At 42.4% G+C, this 26993-nt stretch overlaps 1 protein-coding gene across 13 annotated transcripts in view; it reads left to right on the top strand.

The window, feature by feature from the left end:
- Positions 1-26993, top strand: part of LOC128768872 (neurexin-3b) — a 269686-nt gene that overhangs the window by 175705 nt on the left and 66988 nt on the right. For all 13 annotated transcript variants that reach the window (XR_008416294.1, XR_008416295.1, XR_008416293.1 and 10 more), the window contains one exon: positions 16070-16251. Coding sequence is in view for 10 of the 13 variants with exons in the window: in XM_053882094.1 (XP_053738069.1) it covers positions 16070-16251 (182 nt within the window). In the remaining 3 variants the exon portion in view is untranslated. The remainder of the gene's footprint in view (positions 1-16069; positions 16252-26993) is intronic.

Here is a 26993-nt window from a genome sequence, read left to right as displayed (position 1 = left end):
TATTTCCATCCTTAAGAGGGAGTCTCATTACATGGTTTTAAGTCTTCCATGAGCAAGGAAGGTCAAATGAAAGGCTTATTTTGGAAGAGGCAACGTGACTGTTTCCAACTGGGAATACACTTCTGGAAAATTGACGGCGATCAATGACGCCCTATTGGCTCCGACCTCCTATACATTGGATTTTCTTGAACCATGGAAATGCGACAAAACAAAAGAAACTTTGCCAGAACCATGGAAACTGCTCCAGCAGTGGTCCTGACTCCCTGGTCCGACTCGCCCACTTTCATTGTCCTTTGTCCGAGTTGCTTGTTGTCCCCTGTGATTCCAATCGAAGGAATCAAGCCCTTATCTAACCGATGGCAGGAAAAAAGCTGTAAGTGATAAATGAACCGCTGCAATTATTGGAGTTGGCGTTCCCCATGCAGAATCAATGCTGAAGTGCCACATCGATCAGTATCGCGTTTGTTGATTAAGTGAAGAAGCGCGGAATGCCAATCGGGAAAAGGAGCGCGGGCGCGTGATTGGATGTGCAGACGGGTTTTTATTGAAGGCTTCGGACTTTTGTCCTGCAGGCTTTGTTAAAGTTCACCGTCTGATGGTAATGTGGCTCAACATTATCGCCCTGATAACATGGTATTGACCTTTGGAGCAGCTTGTTGGACCCAGTCTGGCTGTTCATTTGATCGAAGGTTTGTGTTGGTAGGATTCTCCTTCGCAAGAAAAGTTGCTTTGAATTGAAGATTCAAAACTGAATACTATGGAAGAATGTTTCCATCCTTATTTTGGTTTACGGTGTATAAGTAAACCAGGCTGAGATACTCCTCTTTATCACCTCCTGGATTTGGTTGAAAAGCCCACGCCCTTCTCAGCTGGAGGCTTCTGGTTAGTGGGTCAGACTCCAGTTTCTCCTCCATAGGAACAAAAAAAATACGTCTTGGTTAGGACTTCTTTATGTTCATTATCTTCAAATAACAACAAAGGGCATGTTGTTTTGGCTTCATTTGTTCTATAATGTGGCAGTAAAGAAGACAAAGTGGAGATCAACCAAAGGCAACATCCACTAGTTTAACCATAAATATGATCCACTACTACACCCACACTTTTAAAAGGCTTCTCTACTAAATCAAAATAGTGCCTTTGGAAGGGAACGTTTATTTTTAATGTATCAGCTTGAATTCAGATCATTTAAAAACAAGACTAGTATCATGAAAAAAAAAAGATTTTCCAAAAGTGAAACTCTGTGATCCCACGCCCAGGATTGGAAAATTTTGAAAAGAGTGGATCGGTTTTCCCATCTGCAGCTTTTGTCTAAGTGAATACTTGCCCCTTTTTATCTCGCCATTGCTGCCAAATGAGGGAGAAAGTTTCAATTTAAGCTCTAATATGTCACATCGACTCGTGCAGCTTCTGCCAAGTCACTTGAGAAAGAGGCGTCTCGGATTTTTAATTATCCATAAACATGGAAATGACGTCATGGATTAGAGTTGAAAATCGACACGGCGGAGGATTATACAGCGTGGTATGGATTATCTGCTATAATGTTACGTCTCACCAGTTTTTGCTTTCATTTGCTGCCATTTGATTGGATTGTGGAGGCCTGCTGTGACGCGCCATCAGGAAGAAATGAGAAAATCTTGGGCTCAAACTTTCTTTGGTCTAGTACTCTTCTCAAAGTTTGCCTCTAAAAGCAGAGTTCAAGATGGGGCAAGCAGAACCTTTGGAGTAATTTATATTGATGGGGGAGGGTTGTCTTGCTGGAATGAGGGGGGGAGGAAGGAAAGAACAAATATTCACCCTCGATTCTAGTGGCACAGTAAAGGATGAGACATTTACATGGAGAGGAGGAGAGGACGTCTGCTGGGAGCAGCTCAGTAAAGGTCAGGGACGGGCAGATGACTGGAGTGCGTGGACGTAATTGGCTAGGCAACACCCACCTTCACACGGGGACAAGTAGGAGATAGTGGTTTGTTAATGGTACAAGATGTTTGGAGCCTATTGTGGGAATCCGCCGGACAACAAATGTTAGGTCACCAAAGTCCATTCCTTTCGGAGGGACGACCTTTATGTTATTCTCCCTGCCTTTGTACCCAACACACTTCAAATATAAAGTTGTAAACAGTTCAAATTTGAATAGAATTATTCATGTAATACAGTTTACATGAGTGTTCTACTGACTATAGAGGCATCTAATTTGCAGTTCCTTTATAGCTTTTTGGTATTAAAAAACTCCATTCACAATCTTTCTATTTCAAATTTTGACAATCCCATCGAAACACATCAAAGGTCACCCATTTATAGTACTGATAAAATTGTCTTTTTCTTTTGCCCTCGGTAAAACTTGAAGTCCAATGTTCTGCAAAAACTATAAAGGTGGGAGCACAGACTCCCCCGGTCATTCTCAAACATGGTGAACATGAAAAAATATGTTCATTATATTCAACATATACCACCGGTCTTAGATCATCCGACATACTGCTGTATTGTTGGATGCTAACACGGTATGACGCTGCTGTAGAAGTCGGCGGCCCTGCACTTTCTATGCCAAGAGACACAATGAAGTATAGTGAGCGAAAAGAGCGCCATCCCATGGTTAACCCTAACCTCAACCTCCGTCTTTCTTTTACCGCCGAAAGCGGAACCTGTGCTTCAATGGAATGCTTGAGTCATCATGTGACACGGAAGGTTATTTGACGCCTTGGATGGTTGCAAGTAGAAATTAAAATAAGTCCAGCCTGACTGAGGGACAAGATCCTTTAACTGCTGTTCATCTAAAGACTTTAAAGATCAACACTTTGGCAATGAAATGTCAACAAAGTGATGACAATGCCTTGTCCCACGAAGGGAATATTTGAGGCTCAGAACTCTGCCAAGCAGCTCGCTCCCACTCACATAGTGATTTCTTCTCAATATTCTCACCACTTTTTAGCCTACGAAAATGTAGTACTTAATAACGGTTGATATATTTTCCCCAATCTAAAGTCAGACCAAAAGGACCTTCTAAAACCAACTCCACTTCACTTGTTTCTGAAGTCCCAATAATCGTTTTGCGTGTGACTTGTTTTCCCCCACCTCACCTTCAGTGGTAGCAGAGGGAGCTGCGAAGCGACTTGTTATATCAGACGCCCATCTTCAAAAGACTATTAGAGTCCTGTAATGGAGAAGAAACCCTCCTGGGCAACAAAGACATGGAGTTTGGAGAGACCGTCTTTGCATCAGGTTGAAGGTCAATTGTAAATATCCAACAGTGACTGTAATACGTAGATGAAAGGGAGGAAGCACTCCATCTTCGGTTTGGACTTCAAACTCACCAGCTTGTGTTTGAACAATATCGTGGCAGCAGCGGAGTTCAGAGCAGTGTGATGTGATGGTTACATCCATTAATGGGCTTGAAAAAATATATGTATGTCTATGTAATAATAATTACCAAGTGTAATAACATGATTATAACCAAAGTGATGGGGAAAGAATTTGCTGGTGGGTAACTGTGGTTCAATTCAACGGACCATTCATAGCCAACAGACACAATTTCAAGATGCTTTTGATGAGAACAGTCGTCCTCACGTCGCTGAGAAAAGTCAAACGGATTAAACTGGAAGAGCTGAGAAATTCAGATTCTCTATCGCCGGTGGAAGGTTGCATCATCATAATAAGATGTTGCACTATTTTTTTTTTTGAACTCACCCAAATTCCCACCTGTTTCTATTGCACTTTGGTGGATTTTATTCTTTATTTTTGTGAGTGACAGGAGCCCTTGCGGTCGAAAGTCACCCGGTTTGGGCTCCTTATAATCCGCACTATTGTCGCTCGGAGTTTATAGGGAAGTTGGAACCACATAGCGGGAAACCTTTAATTGAAATCTAATATGATGTTGTTGTCTTTTAATTGCTAACAAGAGGGAGTTTAAGGGCCAACGAATTAGTGGAAACAGATGCAATTAAATTATGGTGGAGTCTGCTGGGTGTTTAATGAGCATCACACCTTTCAACCACAACAGTGACGACAGAGTTTATTTGCAGGAAACATGTCCAGTTCTCGGGATATAAACCTGAAAGTAGAGTCCAGAGAGGAAGCAGGGACAGTGACTGTTTGGCTTCAGCTTTTATGGGGAAAAGAAAGCTGCTTTTCTGCCCAAAAGCAACTTGTTACTATTTTTTTTACTTTTTTTTTTTATTTTTTAGATATAAATACAGTGTGCTTTAATAATCAGTGCATCAAAGAAAGCCGGCGCTACGAACACGGCGAGATTTATAACGGGTAATGGGATGCGAGGCTTCATATATTCCATTTAACGAAGAGTTTTTTTTTTCTTCTTCTTCTCCGTCTTCATCTCCTTTTCCATCAGCCGCGCACATTAACAGTTTATTTCCCCTACACAAACACCGTCTCTCCTGCCACTCTTAGTTACGATGCTGAAACCATGTTTCTTGCTTCAGCGACCCCTTCATCGCGCCATAATGGAGAGCGCCACCGCGGCCATTATTAAAGCAATCAGCACGGTGAAATGTAAATATTTGCCTGAGGTTATTTCCTAAGGACCCACAGCCAAGTGAATAGACCAGCCTCCCGTCGATCGTTATTCTCGACATATGCAAAGCTGCACACTATAAAGTGGTTGGAAACGAACACACACAAAGACTGAGGCGCAGAGCGGTGTTTTGTCGGCGGCGGAGACTCACATAAGCAGTTCCTTTCTTCACAATAGTGAAGATTTTGTTGCTGAAAATGGAATCAATTCATTGGACCGTTATGAATCGGGTGCCTGTAGTTCATTTGAAAACTGGAATTGATCAAGGCCATGTGGAATATTTCTCAAACAACACCGTTGACTTTTTCTTATACTGTATTTCACAGCAGAATGTTGTTGTGCATTTGAAGGATTTGTGGTGTATCAGCTGCAGTCGCTGCACGTGGTCTTAAATTTGATGTTGCCATTGACAGCAAATCCAACTGACAACAATGGTCCATAAAGCTAAATGCGAAAGAGATGGTTGGTTATAGAAAAGCACTCAGAGAGTGCAAACCTTTGCCAAGAAGCTGGAGTCCACCCAAACACACTGCATGAGAAGATGTGACAACACAAATACCGAACACAGTCCATTCTTTAATGTTAAGAATGGTGTAAAAAAATCCTGGTTCAAGATCACTCCCAAAATTGAATCTTTTGTCCTTGTCTTATTTCACGTATCCTTAAGATTTCATCCAAATCCAAAAGTTATTTTGAACACAGACAAACCAACGGCATCAAAAACACAACCTCCTTGGCAGAGACTCCTGGCTGCTGTTACATGAACTACTACCGGACTGTTGTAGTGCATTATGGATCTGGTGCTATGGGTGATTGTCACGTGTTTTGGAATGTATGATTCCCTTACGTATCAAATTGTACCTGTCCATTTCGAACGATCTTACCGTCACTGATCACATGCTTCCATGTGTTCTTTCCATTAGTATTGCTGTTCACCAATATATCCACCAGGGGGAGCAGCTCACGGTCAAAAGTTTATGACAACAGCAAACATGGCGGAAGAAGTATTGATAATGTACCTCTTGCACAAAAGAGGAGGCAGCATTGCAGGAGTAGGGAATGTGTATTGCGACTGGAGGACGGAGAGTTTCCAACATTGTTACATCATGTTTCATAAGAGCTACATATCGGGTGGTAACGGCAACACTGCCCCCATGGTTTCCGGTGGTACTGCCCTGTATTGCTCCATATCTCTGAGCCTCCAGTGTTTCTCCGTGGTTGTGCATCCATCCATCGTTGAGGGTACATGGCCTAAATCGCTGTGTTAATGTGAGGGATCCCTCTTCTGAGGGATCAAATAAGAGAAGCTTTTTGAAGCAACCACATCATTTCCTTGAGAGAACAGATGATATTTAATGCCACAGTGGAATAATCAGAAAATGGCTGCTGGTTGTAAACAATTTCATGACTTGAAAAGACATGAGCAAATTAGAAAGTACCGCAAGTCTGCAAATGAAATAAGCTGCTTTTAATGGAGCACATGAATGGACTGCTCGATTAGATGCATGCACACAACTGCAGAAATCAATGCGGTCTATGCGGAGACTGATGTGTGACTGGAGGAGAAATAAAACTGAAAACAAAAAGGTACCCTGCAGTGTTTGGATGAATTTGAAAGCCCCTGCATCTTAGTAGTAATGGTAGTATCCTGCGGCAAGGACAAAAAAACCCTGTTGAATAAAATCTTTTTTTTCTCTTTCATTGTTGGTGGCAAAAATCGGCAAATTTCTGAAGTTTGTCAAGTTTCCTTTGTCTTTTTTTTGGGTTTATGCTCATTTTCATTCCTGCCATATAAGCCACAGGTGTGAGTGTGTGTGTGTGCGGAGGGATTGAAGTAAGATTCCGCCTGTAGTCACTGTCCCTGCCGCCACTGCCTGCAACAATTCCCCCTTCCATTTGATTCACGCAGAGGAGCAGATTTCGTTTGCCTTTCATGAGCAGTTGAAAGCGGCCGTCACTTGCTTTAAATTTCTTGTCAGTTCAGCTAAGTACGTCTTCAAAGGCGGCAGCCGGGCTCGACGTGGCATGGGTGGGATTGAGGTGTACGAGGAACAGATTGAGGGTGCAAGAAAGTCGATGGGAAAAATGAACGAAAACCGCTGCTTCGGGTGGATTCCGTAACGATGAAATGGATCGTTGGAATGATTGACTTGAAAAAAAAACGAAACAAAAAAATCAAAAAAAGAAAAACAAAACTAAAAAGGCACGAACAAAACCCAACATAGACGATATAGATCGTAGCCGTTCTGCGTTTCTGGCTTAAAATGCATCCCCTACGTACAATGTTCCTTTTAATAATGAACGCTATGATGGATAGAAGGGATTGTAAAATCTATGTTTTTATTTATTTATTTATTTTTGTACGATGTACAGTACCGAAGCACTTGCCTATTTGGTCGGAACTGACATAGGCAATAAACCTTTTTTTCGGATTCTGAAATAAACATAAATTGTATAAATCCCAATTCAAATCCGAGTTTTATTTATTTTTTTACTTTAGTTACGAAGTAAAAGAGACACAGATGCTGGTGCCTTTGTCCCAGTCTTGTCGAGTCTAAAGCGTCTGAATCAGGATTCTGTCAATTATCCCGTGTCCCTTTACCATTGATCACTTTTCAGGAAGGCCTTATTTGTATCGTATTTGTAGGCAGCGTGGCACTGGCCTCTTTACCAGCTGGCGCCCCTGCTGTCCTATCTCGCATCTGGAGCAATTCACCTCCTTTGATAAAGGATTGGAAACAGATAACAGAGGAGCCGGTGCAGGACGGCGGCGGAATTGCTGAGAGGAGATAGATTGGGACAAATTTTCCTCCTGTGGCTTTCATGTCTGCGGCGATGTCTAGGGCTCTGCGTCCTTGGAGGGAAAGGGTCACATACCGGTGAGGCTTACGACAGCTCATCAGTGGTAAAGAAAAGTCTGACTCAAGAAGCGCAGGAGAATTCCAGAGGTGAATTGGAGAGAGGGGGAGCATCAATTATGAAAGTTGACACGTTCAATAGTGTGTTGGAGTCCAACCGGCTGCCTGGGGGGAATAGGTAAACACAGATCAGATGACTCCTCTCCGATATTGGAACTGAGTTAAACACTCTGTAGCGGCGCGTCTGCAAACACGTATTGAGCCCGTGTGACACAGCGACAACAAAGAATATTGTCTTTTACGTCATTGAACATATTAATTATCAGGAGCAAAGTGATGTTTCACAAATGTAGTTGCCATTTATGTTAAAATAAATAGAAAAAAGAGAATGCTGGGCATGTAATGCACAAAGAAAAAATGCTTCCTGAACTCAGTTTGCAAAATTCCCTTCCAGCCTCAGTCGTTTTTTACGTTGTTTTTATGGGTTTGATTCAAAGCTATTGTCTCTAGAACAGAAGAACATCCTCATATTTAGGTTCTTCATTCCAGCATTCTCACTTCCTGGTTGCATTTTTCTAGACCCATATTGATGGCTATTTTCAAAAACACGCGACGCACCAAGCGATTTTGCTCCGCTAGCTTCACACGACTCTTCCCAACTAAGACTTCAGATCGGTTTTCATTTTTCGCATCTGTTGGTCATCCATAGTTTCTGGATGACAATTTCAGCATCAGCACTGTAATAACAACAGCGTACATTTATATTCTAAATGTTCGTAGGCTGCCTATATATTAACTTCTCAAAATGCCACTCACTGTCACAGAGAGACATTAAAATTCTCCACAGGGTGGAAGGCAATATTAAAGTGCCAGCAGCGAGAACCCCTATGAAAATGGAAAGTCGCATTGATGAATGTCCAACACCATGTTCTGTAGAGAAGGACGACAGGTGGGTCCATTTACTGCAGATGAGGTGTAACTCGTGTCAAAAAAGAGACCTACCCATTAACACCAATCACTTTTCCTCCGATGTTGACGTGTAGAGACTGGTTTGAAATCGCTGAAAACTTTTCTTCTGTGCTCAGTGAAAGTGTTGAATATACTGTATATATATATATATATATATATATATATATATATATATATATATATATATATATATATATATATATATATATATATATATATATATATATAGGGTTTGTTTATTCAGTCTGGCTAAATAAACAGAGAAGTTTATTAGATTGTCTTTGTCCAGACTCTGGGTTTGTGTTTTGATGTTGTTAAAATCAAAGGGAACATTACCCCCAGCTGAAGAAGCATTAGTGTTACAGTATCGTGATTGTCCAGCTTTCAAGTCTTGCTCTTCAAAGCTATGTAGGCAGGGATTTATTATTTCTATTTTTGACATATACATTCAGTCTGATGGACGGATCGACGGCCTTCTCAATTCAAGCAGATAGGATCAGAAAGAATAATGAAGGAGCCGTATTGAATTAGAAAGATAAAAGCAGAAGATTAATGTACTAAAATACTATGAGGGAGTTTTCATTTTAGCGTATAGAGATAGACTTTATGATGGACAAAAAATATTCAAGCTCTGAAGCGCGAGACTTTCATAATCATGAGGCTAAAATGGATGGCTAAATATGTGTGTTTATTAAATGAAGATAATAGATAAACACAATGATATGTTAATAATAAGAATAAATATAATTCACGTTTCAATTCTTCTTCTTTGCTGGACTTCAGCAAACATTTCAATTGCACCATACGGACTAAAATAATCACTCAAATTTCCTTCACGTTTTTTTTTACGCGCACCAATTCCTGCTGCATCACATTACACATAAGCATTAAAAACTGTTGCAAAAATATGCAGTATAGAATATAACAATGTGGTTGACATTAATGAATTATATATAAATATATATATATATATATATATTTTGTTTAATCGAGTCCCACCTCAAATTTTAATGCATGTTTTCCGATCGCACCTGATACAGTTGCTATTAGTGACTGGTAGATGAGGGTTTCAAGAAACAGTGTACTGATCTTCAGAGGCCACCAGAGGGCGCTGTCTGCTGTGAAATGTTTGGACTCAATGAAACCTCACATCATGGTTCAAGAGCGCCATCTAGTAAAATTAGGACACTGTTTCGTCAACCCTGCAATACTGTTTCGTGATACCTCATCGACCCATTGTTTTCAGTCTGTAAGATGGCGCCGTTCTGAGAGGGCGCCCTCACCCAACACTCTGACTCTGTCCTTCACTGCCAAAGAAGTTTACTTTGACTACATGTAATTCACGGATCAGGGCCACAGATTGAATGTGAGCCTCGCAGTCACTTCAGAGAGAAAAGTCAGCGAGCTGCAGGAGAGTTGCACATTTTTCGGCGAAGCCTTGGCAAAGGCTTCAGGTTGCACTATACATCAGGGAGGATTCAATTATAAATGATGCCTCTTCTGTGAGCTTGGAATCTCTCATTCTTACGGAGATCTTCTTCACCTAATCCTCAGCAGGGTTTGGTGTGGCCTGCCTCTGAAGTTGTGTGACTCACACAAACACATCTTGGGTCATGCATTATGAATGATGGCAAGGAGACACTCTTGTCCTAATTTCACCGAGAGCCGAGTGAGCAACACCGATGCTGGCGGAATACGAATTCTGATCTTTAAAAAAGGCTGAAGATGGGTGTTAGGGAGTGTTGTTCTGCTAACAAGTGTGCGACCTGCGATGCCTGGCAATCGCTTCGCTCGTGCCGAGCAAGAGGTGCCTCCGAACCGCTCGTGTCCATCTTCTATTTCCCGAACCAGAAAGAACAGACTTCTCACAAGACCTCAGGAAATTCACAGCCGGTCCCCTGAAAAGGGAAGTAACAAGTCATGCGGTAGAAAGCGTGAAGCAGAAAGGGAGTTATGTGAACGGAGGTATGAATCGATTTTCTATTCAGGGGTGATAGTGGGATGGGGATAATGAGCAGGCAGCTGTTGCAGCTCAACTTCTGCCTCAGAAATCTGCACAATTCGTCGTCGTTGATTATATAATGCCTCCATAAGGAGCCTGGATCATTTTAAATTGTATCGTATGCACATTTTAGCATCGCATTATGGTTTCTAATGCCATTGATCATTGAAAAATTTCAATGGATTTGGAGCGAAAGCGGGTGAAGGGTGTGTTGCTGTAGGTGTCTAGGAACATATTGTATCTCTGTGTGTGAATAATGGCTGTGCTACATGTTTTTTTTTAACACTTTTTTTCCACTCTGCCCTTCATCAATCATTTTGCTGTCGCTGTTCAACGATGGGTCACCCAGTGATAAAGTGAAAAACACACATCTGCGTGCAGCTTGTATGCAAATATGATATTCTGAACTGCATGCGACTGCACACATTGATGCTCGAGATAATGCGACTTTTGGCTGAGCACACTCGGCTGCGGCCGCTGGCTGAGACGGGGGAAGCAAAGCAAGAATCCACACTCCATCATCTGGCTCGTCCCTCACTATCCCAGCGGGGGAAAGCCAACAGTTGGACGTATGAATTATGAAATGATAGGAGGTTGTAAAATGGAGATAAATCTGGGTGATTACACAGCTCACTATCTTGCAATTGGACTGCGCCGTTGATGCTTCTTCATTTTGGTTTGGTGAAGGACAGCGATGGTAATTATTATCCTTGTATGAGTCGCAGCAACGCGAGGCTTTACGCTGAGTCTTGTTAAAAGCGACTGAAGAGGCACCCTTTTTCACTTTCAGGATTTATTTATTTATATGCAGCGCTGGCTTTCTTTTCAAAGATGGCAGAACGTTGCGTCCGTGATGTGTTTGTCGCCTTCACCATCCCCCGGGAAGCAAACGCCGTAGAAAGCCCAGGAGACAACAATGACAAATACTTGAAAGCACATAATCAAACTGCACACACACCGGGATGAACTTGCTTTAGAAACAAACAAAAAAACATTTGTTAAGTTGTGTATCTCACTCTACCTACCAATGCTTACCTTCATAAAGCGATGCCGATAATTCTGTTAGCTTTTCAGGAAAACATCCATTATAAAGTTGAATTTAGAACCCTGAAGTGCCTTAAAGGATCGAGAAAATAACCGATAAGCAAACTTAAACTCACATATTCACTCACAGATTGCTAAATGAAGTAGTATGACTGTTCTTTCATACAAAAAAACACAAAAGCACATATCACATTCTTGTTAGGTAAGTCATTTTGGACTCCGGAAAGGGTTTCTTTTGTCATTTGTAATGGCTAGTCGTGAAATATGGAGGTCATAAAGACTGCAAAAAATATTTTTTGCCCCGTGTGACAAATTCTGAGACTGTCTGACCGTCTGAACGGTCTACCTTAAAAGGCGGAGTGCCATTTGTTATGTGATGAGAGGGCACTGACTAGTGATGGGTCAATGAGGTATCATGAAACACTACTGCAGGGGCTGGTGAAACAGTGTCCTAATTTTCTCTAGATGGCGCTCTTGGTTTACAAATGATATGTGGCTCAATTGGATTAGTCCAAACATTTTACAGCAGACGGTGCCCTCTGGTCGCCTGTGGAAACCATGAAACCTCATCAACCTTGCCATACCGTGTCATGAAACCTCATTTACCGATCACTCGCACTGTCACACTTCACTGCATGTTGACTAAATATGGTTTCCATCTGGAATTTTTGAAACCATGGCAGAGCTCCTCCCCCAACCGCTACGGAATGCAGCCAATCGAGATTCACCTGGTGGAGTTTTGACTCGTACTGTATTGAAAAAAAACCCCAAGTGTTCAATCATGAGAAGTAAAGCTCCAGTCCATTCCGCAGCCGTCCTCATGCGGTCCGTCCCTTCAAATGCTCCGCCTAATGCACAACTTCAGTTCCGCAAGCAGCGGAAAATCACAAAATATTCGATTCATTTAGTGATTTTGATGCTACTTTTGTCCTAATTTTCATCAAAAACACACTGAAAACCATCATAACCATGTGCACCTCTATATGTTATCCACTTGTGATGACGTTAACCCCCTCATTTAAATATGCTTGTTCACACGTTCAAGTCATCTTTCCAAAAAAGTGATCATTTTTCCTAAAGGCATTTTAAGAAGTGCCAGTGAGCCGCGATTGTTTATATTGCGGAAATGTCACTCAAGTACTGGGGGGAAAGTATTCCATGCATTCCATGATACGGTATGTCTTCCCTAATTCTTGCAACATGGAGCAGAGCATTGGTGCAGTGAGTCGTGCCTCAGTCCATCTGGAGGTCACAGGCACGTCTAACCTTGCTGTGCAACCCATGTGTTGTCCTGCGCTTGAGTTTAGAGATCTGCTGCAGCCGTGAGTAGTTTAGTATTGATATGGACCTTTGCAGTGGGCTGGCAATCTTTCCAGGGTGTCCACCACATTTTTACCCATTCGGCATGTAAGACCAGATGACTTAAAATGGAAGTGGAAAAGAAAGATGTTTTCATTTATTATTTTTTTCTTTGTTTAATCTTCAGTTATTGTAGTTTTTCTGTGGTTAAAAAAAAAAAATCCTTGCCAATATTCTTGGTGCCCACACAGGTCCTCTCATTGGTGGTGTCATACGGGGACTTGAAGGACACAGATCTGTAGCGCAGCCAGGTGTGTTGACCTGCTGTCTGCTCCCTCGCGCCTGCGAAATGGAGGCCAGGCCCTCCGCCACTCGGAGTCAAATTCAGAAAGTGGCACGGAATGTAATGCCTTGCTGCACCGACGGTTATTCCAAAGCCAAATCCACACCATGCTCTTACAGTCCCGTATATTTTATTGTCAGTCAGCAGTTATATAACAAAGACTGCTTCCGACCACCGTCCCCTCGCTCTCAAATCGATGGAGCGCCCGTACGTCACAACTCGATTTCAAATGGCCTCCCTCCAATACCCACCGGCCGTGGCGAGATTGCATTATTCAGAGATGCAGATGAAAGTCCCCTCTGATCTAACAAATAACATCTTGTGCAGTAATCTCTCTGCAGATTTGATTCCTTTGATGGAAATTTCCCTGTAGTTGCCTTTTCACTAGGGCTTCATCCATGTGAACATTAGGTTGTATACCTCCTGGTTTTAGGGTCATTTCCATAACTTGGACTCGCATGTCAATGGAAATATAACGTTAATATTTCACGAAAACACTGTGTTGACACGGAGAAAACCAACTATCCTGGCTCTTTTGACGTCCCACGCTTGTCAAATATTAACGCCTGGAACTGACACTTGATGCATATTCATGGAGGTGCTACTTGGAGTTGAGGTTTGGATAATATATTGCTTTTTTTTCCCTTCATCAGAGGTGAATTCAGAATAAAGTATCACTCTACAGGCTAATAATATCAAGCTCACATTGCAGGACTGGGACTGGGATCTGAAATCCTCTCGCTTTTTTCCCTCCAAGAACTTAGCATTAATTTTAAATGACTTTTTTTTCCCTTAGCCTGATTTATTGAGTCCCTAGAGAGCCCGTTGTTGCACCTCTTAATTTGCTTACCTTGTCCTCACGGCTGGAAGTGTTCAGGGTGTGAGGTTTCGCTGCTGTGAAGTGGCATACATCTGTCAGACAGCCGTCCGTTAGATGAGCAGCATACATGAAACCGTACTTCAGTCATACATCCCGGGCGTGGATTGATCCGCAGCGTCCTCCATATTGATGCCGCAACCCAGCAGCAAGCTGGGTGTGAGATCAATGTCCGACACATCAGAGATCGCAGTAAGCATCTTGCGCGTAAGCACCCACTTGTGCTAAAAGAGCGTCATGTTCCCTCACTGCTTATTTGCACTTGCTTTTTAAAACTTTTTTTTTTTTTTGTCTTGACACTGTTGCATTCCACCAAGCACCAGTGCCTGTGAGTGGTGTGAGTGTGATTTCCAAGCTGAACATTGTCTTCCTGAAACACTAAGCCCCTCGATGTGATAATTGGCTCCTTGGGGCGAGTGCTACTTTGCTGTTCATCATGATCATGGAAGTTTTGCTCGCCAGTATACTTCTATCTTTACTCTCTTCCCGCTCTACAGTGCTTTTAACTACTGCTGGAAAATGAAGTGCTTTCTACCGAGGAATGCTTATGCCTGCGTTAGCATTGAACATGACAACCGCGAGCTGCTCATTCACCCTCAGCAGTCTTGCAAATTGTTCGGCTTTGTCACCTTGCGTTCTTAATTAAAGCTTCCTCTACAAATCGATAAAGCTGTAAAAATCCTTGGCTTTTCACCGACCTTTGCTGTCAAGCACAGCACTCCCGGAGAATAAAGCTCCGCCAAGGTAACACAATTCCCCACGTCTCGACTTCTAAAGTATCCATTCTTCAAAAAGCCTGACAGGGTACAAGCCAGTTTTCAGTTTGGGTCATGGCTTTCTGAGCCATCTGGAAAAGAGTATTGCCGCGAATTAAACCAGGGGGTAGCTACTTAAACATCTATCTTTACCGTGTGATGGGAAGCCAAACATCACCTCTGTATGCTTCGAGCCGCACCGGTCGCAGAAGCCCTTTATCCCTGACGATAGCTGGTCCGTATTGCTGCCACTTGAGGTGTGTAGAATTCCGACCTGTTTGTGCGCCTGGAGGCAAAAAGAGCCGCTCATCTGGACCGTGGTCCCTGGCGTTCCTTCGCTCTCTCTCCCATCCATATGTTTTTGAATTCTCTGGGGTGTCACAGACTACAGAGCAGATTGTTGGCCGCTTCACAGGGGAAAACAGGGAGACAGCTGGACACCCATCACAAGGCCAAGCAGATGTTCAGGTGACTTACGGAGGGAATGATTGGGGGGAATAAATGAGATGACAAGGAGGCTTGACTCGGAGAGGGTGAGCTGACTTTGATGGACGATACGGAAGACGGCTATATGTATATCTTTAGATAGTTAACCGGAGCAATCCTCTTGTTAGCCACCGGTGGGCTTCCAACTGTCCTCGGGCCATAACAGTCAGTTTCGTCTCTCGCCTCGATTCCCCCAAGAGTCTGACTGCTGTAGGTCTTTGATCTCTTGGTTATCTTGTACTAAATGTGGACAAGATGATTAAGCTGCTCCAGAGTTAAGTGCCTTAATTTCACCACTGCTCAGGGAATATTTAGGCGTCAGATATGACCTCAAATGCGGAAAAATTTGGACGAAATTCAAGCCGAGATTGAGTGAACCCGTGACTAACAGCCAGACGTGATTGAATAAGGTCGAATTTGACAAAAATCTACATAGTGTCTGATGTAATAGAATAAAATCTCAACCCCCAATCGTATCGTTGTTATACAGTGCATTTGTCAAACTCACTCCCCCTCTTTTCTCTTCTTTTTTGTGCCAGCCTCTGTTCTTTGGTTGCAGGTCTCATGTATAATACATGAGGATAGGGAGACTTATCCGGGGCCGGCCATACTGACTGCTATTCCCTGGGAAGTGGCTATATTTAGGAGCTGGATAGGTCAATGATGGCACCAGGGGAGGTGTTGGCTTTTATTTTTAAAAATGATCAATGGTTTTATTGAAGTTTTTAAGTACTTCCGTAAGTAATTTCAGCAACAGTAGAGATAAGAAAGTTTGTCTTGTCTTCAATTGTTACAAAGTGGGTGTTTTATGCTTGGAGTTTGTCGCATTTCTGTGACGTCTTGAGCACTTTGTAGGTTGCTTTTCGTGAAAAATTACAATATTTATGTCTTTATAATTTGTGTCTTTCCAGCTGGCACCACGTACATCTTCGGAAAAGGAGGCGGTCTGATCACGTACACGTGGCCCAATAACGAGAGGCCAAGTACAAGAACAGATCGACTGGCGGTGGGCTTCAGTACGACCATCAAAGATGGCATCCTGGTTCGCATCGACAGTGCGCCGCGTCTGGGCGACTACATCATGCTACACATCGTAAGTCCTTGGTTTGCTTGGCGACTTATGTTCCGTCAATCTAACCAGCTGCATCTATCGTAAAAACGGAATAACACGAATTAAGATGATAAAATGTGCAACAACATACCTCAACTTCACAAAGGCAAATAAGAGAATGTCAAGACATTTTAATACTGTTTGGGAAAGTTGGGGGTAAATGGAAAGTCGTTCATTCAAGTTATGATCGGACTTGACCTAGTAATGTACTGTAAAAAAGAACAAGACAAAATTGCCTCAGAAACACTTCTATATATGATATGGTGCTTTACAACTCTGACCTCATGAGGGTTCGAGTTAATGGGCCACTCTTTGCCCAGGTCTGCTCCGGTGGCTTGTTCTAGCATCGCTGAGATGCTCCACTCTCCATTCTCCATGACCGTTCTTGAACACAAGCGTCATCATGGGTCACTACATCAATGTTTTTGCTGTCATTTTTGAGGCAACCACGCACGCTGATGCAGGTCACTTAAAATCAGGCTTAACACCTGTGTCCTAGATGGTTACCATTATACATGAAAATATACGATCCGATCTTTTCGGTATCCAAAATGCACTCTAACCATCTCGGCCGATTTCGTCGGCTGATCAGAATAGCTGGTGACTTGATATAACTGCCTGCGTACCGGCGATCTTGACACTGACATTTCTGATGTTGGGCTGTGGCACTGACTTGCCGCACTGCTGACAACTTCGATAGGTTGTCAGTGCTGGTAAATAGAGAATAGACTTGGAATATTCAGCCGTTACCCGAGAGTCTCTGCTCACAGAAGCTGGCAAAATTCCGAAGGTGGTGTTGTTTTGTAAAAGACCCCAGCCACACGTTCGGATCCAGATGAGGTTATTTTAGTCTCCACTCTAATTGTTTCTTAACTGAATAATACAAACTCTGCAGATCTATAAAAGGCAGCGAATCCAGTCTGCTGATCCCCCCCCCCCGCAAGTCCCTACTCACCGTCTTCTTCCACTACCCTACATCTTCACCGCTCCAACTGACTCACAATATGAATAATGAATGTGGCTCTGCATACATATGCAATGTGTTCCTACATGTTGAAGCAACAAGATGGAAACAGGGTTTCTGAGGGGGGGCAGAGGCGGGGCTTCTTGGCCAGTCGACCCGCGGCATCTTAATAGTCTCCCATCACGACCTCGTCTTTGACTGGTTTACATAAGCGTGAAGTATTTACATAAGCATCAGTTTCTCCGTAAGTGCTGGGCGTCAGATGACTGCAGTTGAATTATATCAGAGAGGTGCTGTTGGAGGGAAGGCACGGAGCAAGGTGCTGCTGACGTCACCCTAAGATGTCTGGGAAGAAAAAAAAAAAGTGTGATTATGAGGTGGAGCTACATTTGCGAAAGCAGATTGAAAGTCTTTTTCTTCTTAAAGAGCTCCGCTCATCTCCTGAGTGGCTGCCATGTGGCGAGGAAAGGCAGCCATCTGCTCGGCGGAGATGAGGGCCAACAGCAGATAGCGTGTCGCCGCCGCCGATGCATCGCGCCGTGCGGCCGCGCAGGTAGCAGAGTAAATGGAACGGCCCGGCAGGAGTAATAAAGACGTAGAGCTGCTAGCGTTTGATGGGAGAGCCTCGCCTCTATGTTTCCAGCCGAGTGATTCATTTCATGAACATCAGAAGGGAAGCGCCGCATGTTTCATTTGGAAGTCTGACATGTCATCGCGCAGCTAGCCGAGCAGGGTATCTCTTATAATTTGGCTGCGATTCATTGGGCAGCAAATGTGTTAATTCACACTCGGCTCGGAGAGATGGTGGATTTATAAGGAAGGAAAACAGTTCGGATAAATCGCCATGGAGCTCATGTCCTTCAGTCTTGCATGTTGACATTACAATTGAAATATAAAGCCATTAACAGCTTTTTTTTAACGTCCATTTTCCTCACAGTCTTTCCATGACCTTTATTCTGAACCCGTGGGAAGGTCATGATAATTCTTTGTTTAAATGTGCGAGGAGGTCCGCCTTTATTAAAATGCCATTAAATAACTGCACGTATTAAGTGATATCAGGGCTTTGCTTTTGGTGTATTGTGTGAAATAATGAGCTGAGGTCTCCCACCAGCCCAGGGCCACTACCTTAACCTTTGGAATTATTAGGCAATTACCCGTGTTCTAGGAGCCAGATTGTCAAAATATAATAGGTTGTAATGAACATGTTTGTTTTGTCAGGATGTGTTAATTGCCCAATGTGGAACGCATGGTTATCTTCACAAAGTATGATTATGCAAATGCTGCCCAGCGGTGAATTGTTCAACGCAGTGTAAAGTTGTTCTTTGACTGAAAACATGTCAGTAGTTTATGTGTGTGAAACCTAAGAGAAGGTCTCCAACATTGTGTTTAAATTTGTTGGACCTTAGTGATAACAGCTCTTACCGATCCGCTGACCCACAACGCGCTTTGTTATTGTGTATAACGCAGCCTCTGTATGCAGACGTGTCCCGTTAGCTACATTTACTGACTGTTTTTTCTTCATATTGAGGTGTAAAACCTTTCCTGTCTGGTGCTGGAGCGCTCACTCCAGGGTTTGATGTCCTGTTGTGGGCTGGAGCTGGGACAGGGATGAGGCCAGTCTGGGACAGAGCGTGACTTGGTTTATGACTTTGTCACAGCCAAACTGCACAGAAGCGCACATTCAGAGCTGGACACGCACCGGGCACCTCTTCACTTCTGGAGAGACGTCACTCACTCGGCAACCCCTCCCACATGCAGCGGCCACACACATAGAGGAACAGCCACCTGCAGCACACACTCTACATTCACTCCTACAAAAGCCTGTTTTAAGGCTTGGAACGCATTATTGCTTTTTCCATTCATTCTAATGTGAAAAATCGATTCAGATTTCGAACAATTCGCTTCTCGAACGACCGTCTGGAACGGATTGTGGTCAAGAACCAAGGTACCACTGTATTTTGTTTTCTTAAAACCCTTATCAATTCATTCAAATATCAAGTTTGTTTTTTTGTATCAGACAGGACATTTATTTGACTTCTTGCGTGAATAGTTCCATGACCTGCACCGCAGCGCTCACAGGCCCCTCCCACTCTTTTAAATTTAGTGCTGAGTGGGCAAAAATGGCAGCAGACAGAGGCTGCACAAATGTTGTTTGTGCAACCCCCTGACATTGTTTCGAGCTACAGTAACCACATTAGCATCGCTGAAAACAACGTTGCTCCTGGTCTTGACGTGACAAAAATCTGCCAGTCATGTATCATCACTGTTTTTAGAGACATTTAATAATTTAATTGACAACTAAGAATGATATTGTAGAACTGTACAGGCTCACGGTGGCACTACATTTAATGCTACTCACAGGATGAGAACCAGCGACTGCCCGCTAACTTCTATACCACATTGCTTTACCAAACTGCTTTTTGTCACAATGTGCAAGTGAATTGTTTGGTTCATCCACCAGCTGAGTATTTACTTGTAGGGTTTTCATGAGGTTATTACAGTGCAACAGATCAGCACCATTATTGACTCACGGATATGAATGTTTTTCAGCAAGACAAAAAAAAAACATTAAATAAAACTAATTTCAATGAAATGAAAACTATTTAAAGCACAAAATAAGGCCTTATACATTGTTCCACTCAGCTTCTGCTTCTGTCTGTGCAAGTCAGATTAGTGCCTGAGACTCCAATGGTGATGTGATGGGCAAAGTTGCATAGCAGTCCTTTGCCTTGGAAGGCTCTGCTATTGGGGATCCCTTGCACCACCAGTTGTCATGCATATGTTTTGTGTAATATGGGATATTTTGTTCTGCGTCTAGACTGAGGGCTGCGCAACTTGCTCCCGGAACCAGGCCAGACAATGGCTGTGGGGTTTCGCTTTAATGATGAATAATGTGTGTCGGCACAAAAAGAGTAGAAAAAGTGTCTGGTGAAATTTTAATCTGAAGTTTGCAAAACAAAGTCGGAAACAACTGTCACTCTGAGATGACTAATATAGTGAGGTGAGAAACATGCTGTTGTTGACAGAACACTTTCAAGAGGGGCTCACTTTAGGGACCCTGTTGACACAGAGGTGCTTGTACCTGCACAAGTTCTGTGTTGGATTTGATTCTACCGTGAGTCTGGTGTTTTTAGGCGCTGAAACCTAGTGAAGGTTTCATGGCACAGCACTGTTAGGTAGATGAGGTTTCATGAAACAGTGTCCAGTTTTTCAGAGGCCACCAGTGGGCATTACCCGCTGTAAAATGTTTGGATTTGAACAACTCATTTAATGAAACTTCACATCATTTCTAAATCAAGAGCGCCATCTAGAGGCCTCTGAAAATTAGGACATTGTATCATCAACCCTGCAATACTGTTTCATGACGCCTCATCGACACATCGCTACTGAAACCGCCTTTTTCTGAAACCAAGTCCAAGAGTGAAAGGATTTGGAAACGCCAAACTATTTAAAAACAATGAGCCCTGTCGCTGCAGTCTTTCACCCCGAACGTAGATGTAAATCTTATTGTTAATATTAACACAAAATGTCATTTTCCGTTTTAAGGAACCACAAACAATTCTCCTTAATGACTGAATATCACTCTTGTTGGCATGTTTGTTTGTTGCGAGTATATTACAATGTCACTACAATGGGTGGGTCATATTGACGCCTATTTTTCTTTCAAACAGTGGAGAAAAAACAAACCTTTTCACAGGAATTAGGCCTGGAAAATCATCCTCTTCTTGAAGGAGATGTGTGAGCTGGATCTACTCCTAGTCCATGGCAATTGCTAAATCAAATAAACATGGGTGTTTTACCTTCTGATTCATCCTACCACAAAGTTCTAAAAACATATATGACTGACTAATACAGCCAGAAAAGCAAAAATAACAACAGAAAAACAGGCGGTCGCTGCATTTGTTTTTCATTCTCAGCCCATAAATGGCACACCATGTTTTTCTTTAACCAAATTTCATTAAACAAATCAACTTGTTTTGTTTTATATGTGAACTGTTTCAGCGTGTTCAGTTATTTCTGATCTTAATCCTTAGTAAAACCGACTGATAGAATGCCCCATCGTGCTTATCTTTCTACGCGCAGCATGAAAATAGAAAAGCATTTACTGTGACTTCAGGGTGTCCATCTTTGGCTCATGTAGGCAACAAAACATTACACTGAGCGGCAAAAAAAAGAACCATTACAAATGCAATAAATATGTAAAAGCCATACAAGAGAGACATTACATTTTTCCTATGAATTTGTGGTACAAGTTAATAGTTTGACTTCATATCTGGCTTCAATAATTTTGAATTACAGCGAACCGTGCTGAAAACAAGTCCTTGCTTATTTCATTAACTGAGCTCCATCTGCTTTCCAACGACGCTTCAGGCTGTTCTGGCAGCCATGAATAAAAACTGTTGTGTTTACATTTTTATTACAACTACACACCAAGATTCAAATGTGAGCGGCAACTGGAATCATTAACAATATTCTGAGGATCATTTATTAGCACGGCGGTGTGACGCGGGCAATGATTCTCTTGGCCTGTCATGGATCAGCTGACCATAAATCGATGGTTAGCTGCTGCGCTGTCATTGTTAGTTACATCGTGTGTGTGCGGTTCTCTGAGTGTGTCCTCTCTTATACATGAAAGAGAAATTTCAAGCCTTGGGCAAGATGAGCCTGTCGTGGATCACTGTGCCTCACACGGGGGACTGTGAACGTTACCGTGCGTGAAGATAACTTGAGCTGCAACACACACAAAAACACGTTTTCATGTTTGCACATTGAACCACCGGCAAGTCGTATGGAAGGAATCACAAATGATATGAATTCGTTTCGCAGCGAGTAGGTAAACTACACTTTTATATTCTGTATTTTCTTCATAAAACTAGCTTGGTTTTAGAGCCATCAAGTGACCGCCAATTTGGAGGAGATCTAAGGTTGGCTCACCTACGTGCAGCCATTGTAGTGAGGAGTCATTATACTATATTATTTTTAATTCACTTACGGGCCAACACTGATGGGAAAAGGCTCCGTTTTCTGCATGCTGTGTTTGTGATGGTTGTGTAGATGCTTAGTTCCAGTGACTGGCTGACTGGTCACTGACCTCACGAATGAGTCCAGACAGCCAGAAAGAAATCGGCCTCGTCGAATGATACGAGGCCTGAGTCTGGTGTGAGACATTTAAATACAATGTGATAGTTTTTATATTCATTTTATTTCCATCACTGAAGTAGTGTTAAGGACTTTGCTGTGGTTGATGCCAACACCGAGGTTGAGGTTTGAGTTGTGCCTGGTTGGTGATTTTTGCAGTCAAGATCACTGACTCAGTTGAGAACAAGACCAATGAGTCTGGCGAGACCAAGAGTGAATTCCAGCTCCATCCTTCATCCTCAATCTCAGCAATGTGAGCAAAAGTATCTTCCTCAATGTTGAGATTCTCTGCCACCAACCAAAGGACTGAGGAATATCCAGCTTAGCTTATTTTCAGCCAATACAAAACGGTGAAGAAAGTGAGCTAGTAATGTGATGGGTCAGTGAGGTATCATGAAACAGTGTTCTAAATTTCAGAGGCCACTAGATGGCGCTCTTGGTTTAGAAATGATGTGGGGTTTCATTGAATTAGTTGTTTAAATCCAAACATTCTCCAGCATATAGCACTCTCTTGTGGCCTCTGAAAATCAGGTCACTGTTTCATGAAGCCTCATGAACCATAAAATACTGTGTCATGAAATCTCAATCTTTTCTTCTTCTGAAGTGACAGACTGGACCGCTTTTGCGCAATGCTGCCCCCCACAGTCTGAGGAGCTATCTGCATTTCAGGGGTTTTCCTTTTCTAAGTCACACATAGCTCTTAACACGTGGTTTTGAGGGTGGTCTCCACTCTACACTACCAGATGAAAAAGTTCTACTCCTAGTGCAAAACTTTCAACAGCACACTCTATTCAGTACATGGGATAGTAATCTGCCCCCTGGTGTCTAGTCAATGTATGCGTTCAATATAGAATTTCCAACTTACCATTTGCATTGCAGCCTCCCGTGGGCTGAATAAAATATTTCAGCCAGCCAGGCTCAAGGCTCGGACGTGTTCAAAAGCAAAACATTCAAAAGGATGTGATTTGAAGGAATAATATGACATTACCTTTTAGAAAGGTGAATTCCCTTGTAATAAAAACAGGTCGCGGCGAACTGCATTTCCTTGTAAATGTCATCATTAAAATGTCCAATAGCAGGTTTGTGGGTGCCTCTAATATCTTTCTCTTTTCTTCATGTTTTTTCATCTAAATGGAAACTTGAAAATTCACCATGGAAAGCGCTCTCTCTAATCTCAGTCTGCTCCTGGTTTTCTAACATGCATTATATAAGCTGTTGTTGAGGTTGTGTGTTCCTGGATGTCTGCTGTGTATGAGGCCAGATATGCATCGCGTCTATCAAGTTACCCTGCTTCAGCGAGGATAGACAGATATAATCGTGGTTATGGCTCAGGGCCTCTGATAACATTACAACCTCTTACTTATTTGACATTGTATTTCCTTCCCTCCCCCTTTTTTTGATTCCCCCCACGGGCATGTAGAGAGAACGGCTGTATGTTCCTCCGCTATTATCGATGCATTCCTGCTCTTCTGAATCCCACAGGCTTCAAAGACGTTTTGCAAACGCGACTCATACTTGAAGACAAACAGCAGCAATGTCGAGATTACTCAGCGCGGTGGCGTGTTTTTCATGAGGCCAGTCTATAAGATGGTTTATTAGCACAGGTCCCTCCCACGGGGTGACATTGTTGACATCATGGCTTTACACAGCCGGCTGAGCTTAAGTGGCCATATGGCGTGTGCACATCATAGTTACACAGCATGTGAAATAATATAACAGCATCACATTAGACGGCTCATAGAATCAGGGTTTTTTTTTTGTTTCCATTTTGGCTTTATACTGAATAATGTTATGAAGTAGAAACTTCCTAATTCTAATCCACAGCAGCAAGTCTGCCTGCTCACCGCTTTTTGAAATGTTGGAGTCTTTTTTCTGTGCCGCATTTATGACACTAGGGAGCGTCAACATCAACATCAGAATATACAAACTTCTATTATTATTCACCTTCACCTTCTTCTGCCGCTTATCTGGGGTCGAGTCGCGGAGGCAGCATTCGGAGCAAGGAAGCCCAAACTTCCCGATCCGCACAAACCTCCTCCAGCTCTTCCCGGGGGATCCCGAGGCGTTCCCACACCAGACCGGAGACATCATCTCTCCAGCGAGTCCTGGGTCTTCCCCAGGGTCTCCTCCTGGTAGGACATGCCCTGAACACCTCCCCAGGGAGGCGTCCAGGGGGCATCCGGATCAGATGCCCGAGCCACCTCAGCTGGTTCCTCTGGATGTGGAGGAACAGCGGCTCCACCCCGAGCTCCTCCCGGATGACCCAACTCCTCACCCTATCTCTAAGGGTGCGCCCAGCCACCCTGCGGAGGAAACTCATCTCAGCCGCTTGTATCCGCAACCTCATCCTTTCGGTCATTTTGTTTTTATTTTTTTTTAAATAATTAAACAAAAAGTAAGAATTAAGGTCTCACCGACACCCATCCTACAGTAGAAGTTACAGATATTGTGTGTTCCCTATAATTGGACGTGGTTTGCTTTTTCCTCTGGGACATGAACCCGTACTGTATGATGCAAAATGGTGCCAAAATGAGTCAACATTCCAAGCTCTTCATCAAGTGGCTTTGCATATTGCTGCTGTTTGTGTGGGCCGGAATCTTCCCTGTCACCATTTCCTGTTTAGCTTACGCACCGTGTCCTATTATGCAGAGTTCGAACGCCAGACATGACAGATTCATTATATCCCCCCCGAAAAAAAAGCAGCTCCCTCCTAATCTCGATGCAGTGATCCAACTTTTTCCTCTTCTGATAACGATTCCATTACCTAAACTCCTGCTGAAGTGACAGCGTGATAGGCCTGGTCTATCTTCTCCTAATTTAAAATCTGTTCCCTTTTTTTTCCCCTTTCCACATGAAGACCTCTTGGCATCCATCTGCATCCTGGAAGCATCAGCATTCTATAGAGTGGGTCGAGTTGGCGGAGCGTATTTCAAAAGTGCTGTTTTCTGCATGTTTGTGACTTGTAATGGTTTCTAAAGAAGAATAGACTTTTTATTTCTCGCTGACAGAACCTTTAAATTATAATGTAATTTCACTGCCATTGTTTCAGTGCAGTTCTATAATTTCTTACAATTATATTGTCACCCTTTACACCGAATTAGCCTTCAAAAAATGTGTTTTTTTCCGAGCGTATTTCCATGGTACATCCAAATAGTTTGGATTATACATCCAGCCTGCAGACATCCTCTGATGATATTAAAATACCTTTTAATATCATCAACAACTGGATTCACAGATACTGTGGTCTGTATTTGGTGTCTGTATTTGTGTTGTTGGACGCCTGTTTTGTCCTAGTGACAAATGTTACAGTGAGGATGATGATTTATTTATGTCATGTGATTCGGGTGGCGTCCACATCCTGCAAAATAAGACTTTTCGTGTCATGTGAATTTACACAAGAGCAGAGTCGGGAGCAAAACATTGAAAAATAATTGTGTCTCTTCTTATTCATGGCTCTTTTTAGTACTTTATTTCTATTCATTTCCTTGTTCAAACTTTTATTGGTACAGTGTAATAAACAATCATATCATTTTTTTTATGTTATGAATTATTGTTAACTTGTGGAGACATCTTTGTAGAATAAATCAGTTTGTAAATATAAACAGAAAAGAAGGGTTTCCAGGAAGTAATGTCTTACATTTATTGTAGTGTATCTTACCGTGTAGTCTTAAACAACATAGAAAGCAGTAGATGTTGACAAAAAAAAGAAACCAAAGACAGTGGAAGGAGACCCCTCCCCTCCAAAAAAGACGAACGACTCACTCAATTACCTTCATCACTCAGTGATAAATTAAATCAAATGTCAGATGACACTTGAGCCGGGGACATTTGGAGCCCCCTGCAGTCTAAAGCCTTGGGCCTCCTCGACACTCATATCTGACCATTAAAAGTTATGTGAGTTCAAAGTCAAGAAGGACAGCGCAAATTCTTATACATGGCACATGGTTCTCAGGGTTCTTCTTCACCCCATTATCTATGATGATGAAATGTTTTGCCTCTTTATGTCACTGGAAAGTTTCCTGAGCTGTGTGGGAAACATAGGCTAGTCACATGGGAAGAGATGCCTCCAAATTTTACCCAAAATCTTAGCCTCCTGGAGGAGTATTGAGATATATATATATATATATATATATATATATATATATATATATATATATATATATATATATATATATATATATATATATATATATATATATTTTTTTTTTTTTTTTTGATTGATTTTGAATGTATCTACATATATACTGAAAAAAGGACAAAAAAAAAGAAATATATATATATATACGGAGTTTGCATCCATATATATATATGTGCAGTGTATTGATAAAGAAGCTAAGTGATATAATAGTTATAAAACAGTCAAATAATAAGTCAAGTATTTCATATGTAATGTACCAGAGAATTGAAATACACATTCATTCATTCATATATCTGACAATGCTGTTGCAGGGTGTCATAACATATTTATTACCTGATATGAAAATGGAGGTTACCATTGGTGGAGGGCAGAATAAATCAGGCAAAGGATTTAGTTCCGAAGATTGCTCCGGTCGAGAGGACTGAGAAGCGAAAGCTTAAAATCAGTCGATGACAGCAGTGAGATGTGGGGTCAAGAGAAACC

This window comes from Synchiropus splendidus, chromosome 12, assembly GCF_027744825.2.
Source record: "Synchiropus splendidus isolate RoL2022-P1 chromosome 12, RoL_Sspl_1.0, whole genome shotgun sequence".
NCBI classification, from domain to species: Eukaryota; Metazoa; Chordata; class Actinopteri; order Syngnathiformes; family Callionymidae; genus Synchiropus; species Synchiropus splendidus.
The sequence above is the reverse complement of the archived record's forward strand: the minus strand, read 5'-3'. Positions and strand labels throughout refer to the sequence as shown.